Source organism: Solanum dulcamara, chromosome 4 (assembly GCF_947179165.1).
Source record: "Solanum dulcamara chromosome 4, daSolDulc1.2, whole genome shotgun sequence".
NCBI lineage: Eukaryota > Viridiplantae > Streptophyta > Magnoliopsida > Solanales > Solanaceae > Solanum > Solanum dulcamara.
The window spans coordinates 21437132-21441065 of NC_077240.1; the positions used below are offsets into that span (position 1 = coordinate 21437132).

General features: G+C 30.9%; 1 protein-coding gene across 1 annotated transcript; it reads left to right on the top strand.

The window, feature by feature from the left end:
- The first annotated feature begins 408 nt into the window (after window positions 1-408).
- Window positions 409-2930, top strand: LOC129886909 (homeobox-leucine zipper protein HOX11-like). The gene is made up of 4 exons (XM_055961806.1): window positions 409-867; window positions 1305-1657; window positions 1764-1843; window positions 2248-2930. The coding sequence occupies exons 1-4, from the start codon at window positions 528-530 to the stop codon at window positions 2624-2626; spliced, it is 1152 nt and encodes a 383-aa protein (XP_055817781.1). The 5' UTR covers window positions 409-527; the 3' UTR covers window positions 2627-2930.
- The last annotated feature ends 1004 nt before the right edge of the window (window positions 2931-3934 follow it).

Sequence of the window (3934 nt, forward strand, 5' to 3'; positions counted from 1 at the left end):
TAACTTAATCCAAAATAATATATAATTTTAATAAATATAAATTTAATACTGAGATATCAAATTTTATTCTTGAAATCAAACTATCAGGAATAAAAGAACAAAACATGAGAAACAAACCAACATAATGCTGGCTTAATTATTGGTACTTCTAAATATCTCTTTTTGACTAGACATTATCATATATTTGCCCATTAAGACAAAAGTGTCAAAATATAAAAAAGTGGAAAATATAATAAATACTACTCCATATTTATTCTTGAAAGAAAAAAAAAAGAAAAAGAAAAAAGGGGTTCAAAATAGGACCCCACTCAACAACTCCTAAACATCATCTCTCTCTCTCTCTTTCTAGCATTTAATTAACAATTCACAAATTGGATAGAATCTCTATAAAGACTCTTTCTTCTACTTTCAATCCAAAATCCCCTTTTCCTTTTTTCCTTTACAATCAAATTACTCTCTTCTCCTCCTCCTTAATTCTTGCCTATTTAATTCCAAAAATCTCTTCTTTGTTTTTTTTACATGTAAGTATGGAGCTTGGATTAAGCTTAGGAGATGCTAACACTAGTACAACAAATAATACAACATCTTCTCCAAAATCATTTTTCTTGTCTAAGAAAAATGTTATTTCTACTTCTTGTGATCATGATGAGAAGAAAAAGGGTTTAGGGTTTTGCATGGCTTTAGGAATTAACTCATCACCAAGTGGAAAAGTACAACAAGAAGATGAAGAAAATGATGAAGAAAATAATACTTCTGAAGAAGGCACAAATAATACTCTGCCAGTTCAGCTTGATCTTCTTCCTCTTGTTCCTGTTCCTACTCCTCTTAATAGTATCCATCCATCTCACCATTGGTCCTCTGATAATGGTAATTTATACATGTATCATATTTTTTGTTTGAATTTATTCGTCTGTTAAAAAATAATAATCTTGGATCTAACTCACGAGTGAAAAAATGTTTTTTTCATATAAAAAATAACACACATCCCTTTAACCACTGATGAGAGACTCTTCACAATTTTCGTGTTAGAATTAACATATACATATGCAACATATTATATATAGTTAAATTTGTTTGGAATACATCTTTTAAGATTTTTCATATTGAAATCGAAAATTAAAATCTTTTTTTCCCAACATATTTATATATAAATAATCAGTATGGAATATTAAGTACTATTATTTGTGTGAAAATATTGAGTTTCAGTCAATAAAAGTCTCAATCCGCCAATGACTTACATTTTCCTAAATTTTTAATAGTATTTCTGTAAAATATAAATTAATTTATCTTTGATGTTTTTCTAGGGAGTTCAGAAAATGGTTCGTCGGGAAACGGTGGGTTGCCGGCGGCGAGAGGTTTCGACGTGAACCGGCTGCCGGCGGTGGGCATGGAAGAAGTTTCATCTCCAAACAGCGTTGCGTCGTCGTTTCGTATGGATTTTGGGCTTTTCAAAAGCTGTGTGAATACTATCGGCGGTGGAAATAAACGGAGCGCCGAATCCGGCGGCGGAAACGACGGCGGCGACCCGGAAAGAGCATCGTCAAGACCCAGTGATGACGATGAAAATGGTGCGAATACTCGGAAAAAACTTAGGCTATCGAAAGAACAATCAGCTTATCTTGAAGAAAGTTTCAAAGAACACCATACTCTAAATCCTGTAAGTATAAATAAAATGAAAACCTAAAATAATTTTTGATATTTTTTTTTCAATCTTTGAAAGTATGTTTTTCTGATTTTTTCTTCTTGTTTATTGTCTGGTACAGAAGCAAAAACTGGCACTTGCTAAACAGCTAAGTTTAAGGCCAAGACAAGTTGAAGTTTGGTTTCAGAATAGAAGAGCAAGGTTGGGTCAATAGAATTCTTATGTTTTTCTTCTTTTTGTTTGACTATTTGATAGTATTTTTTTAACAAGATCATTCAAAAAAATATTTACTAATAAACTTCCTTTTTAATTTTCGAAAATATTAGAGGATTGAATACAACAAAGAAAACATTTGTTTGTGACAGATGAGAATTTAATGAATGGGTCTGATGTGGTCTATTTTCCCCACTTGAATACTTACAATTTTGCAGTAATATTCTTGGATAATGTGAGTAAGCACTTGTCTATTATGTATGGCACAACCACAATTAATGCAAAAATTGAATTCTAGTGATTTCATTTTGTTGAATTTTATTTTGCTTAATTAGATTATTACTTTTTTCTTTTTTTTGTTGAAATAATAATGAGTTTTATTTTGCTTGCAGAACTAAATTGAAACAAACAGAAGTGGATTGTGAGTATTTGAAGAGATGTTGTGAGACACTAACTGATGAAAACAGAAGGCTACACAAAGAACTTCAAGAATTGAGAGCTTTAAAGACTTCTAATCCATTTTACATGCAACTTCCAGCCACTACATTAACTATGTGTCCTTCTTGTGAAAGGGTGGCTTCCACCACCACCACCACCTCCGCTGCAGCGGCTACTCCCATCACCGCCCCTGGAACAACCACCACCACTACTACTACTGCAAGTGACTCAATTCCTAAAGCAATTCCATTTCTTAATTCTAGACCAAGATTTTTCCCATTTACTACTACTAATAGTAATCCAAATCATTCCCACAAATCAGCAGCCTCCTGAAAAAATGTGAATTTTAATTTTCTGTGATGTAAATATACTAATCAGTATTCATTGGTTTGGTTTTTTCTGCCTTAGAGATCATTGGTAGGAGGATGGGTTTTATTTGTTTCGTGTCCTTTTTGGGATTATTGATGGTTTTTTGTCTTCTCAACTTATTGAGAATGTTTTGGTTCATTTACATGTGAAAAAAAAAGAAGGAAAAAGTAACTTGAGAGAGGTTTGTAGTTGTACTAGGTTTTAGAAGAATTTCCCTTTACTTTTATCTTGAAAAGAAAATAGAACAGTACCTTTTTTTTTTTGGTCATTTTTATATTTCACTTATGAAATTCATCTTTTGTAATGGCTCAAGTTTTTATACGTTGTTAGTGTATCAAAAAACAACATAACATTATTTATTATCTTTTTTAAAATTGCAATTGCGAAGTAATATTCTTTCAATCTAATTTGGTATGATTCAATTTTAATTTAATTCCATTTAATGATAAATGTTACACATGAAACTTCCATTGTGCTTCTACGCATTTAAAATTACTTTACATTTATTTGATTATTTTTTTTTGTTGAACAATTTTGTATTCAGTCAAAAGTCAAAACACTGTCACAACTGATATTTATTTGATTTAATCATTTTTAGTAAAGAAAGAGAATGTCATTTTTTTAAATAATTAAAACTCATTAAATTTTATAATTTTCCTTTTTACTTTTTGATAAAATGATTTATAATATTTAAAATTTATTTTAGACTGTACATTTAATAAGTTTCCCTATCTATGTTATAGTAGATAAATTAAAAATAAACAAAGGAAGTAATATGCCAAGTCAATAAATACTAGTTGAATCAAAATCCTTTCGGGTGGATTCAGATCAAATTAACCGCATGAGACTCATTTAATACTCCAGCGGAATTTACACTATACGCTCTGTTTCATCGGTGAATAAAAAGGTACAATTAGAATTGAATTAGTTTTTTTTTTGATGGGTTTCATGATGAATACCCATATATTTGTCCCTTGGTTCAAGGCATGCTTTGGGAGTTATTTTGGCATGGGGGAGTATCATATGTCTGTTACTGTTGCCCTTTTTAATGATTTTCTCCATTCAAACAACACATTGATTGAATATTATTATTATTATGAGGGCCGCGTGGGGGAAGAAAAGAAGAAAGGGGGACAAAGATGGCAATATTTATCAAAGTGTCTGCTAAAGTTAGGTATCCTTTATGACCAACCAATTATGAGTACACACCACCCAAGTACACTCCACATTATGAATTATGAATTATCAATTATGAATCATTTCTACCTTCAC

Coding starts and splice junctions, on each gene's coding strand:
- LOC129886909 (XM_055961806.1), top strand. CDS start 528: ATGGAGCTTGGATTAAGCTTAGGAGATGCTAACACTAGTACAACAAAT. Junction 868..1,304: donor CCATTGGTCCTCTGATAATG/GTAATTTATACA, acceptor ATGTTTTTCTAG/GGAGTTCAGAAAATGGTTCG. Junction 1,658..1,763: donor AACACCATACTCTAAATCCT/GTAAGTATAAAT, acceptor TGTCTGGTACAG/AAGCAAAAACTGGCACTTGC.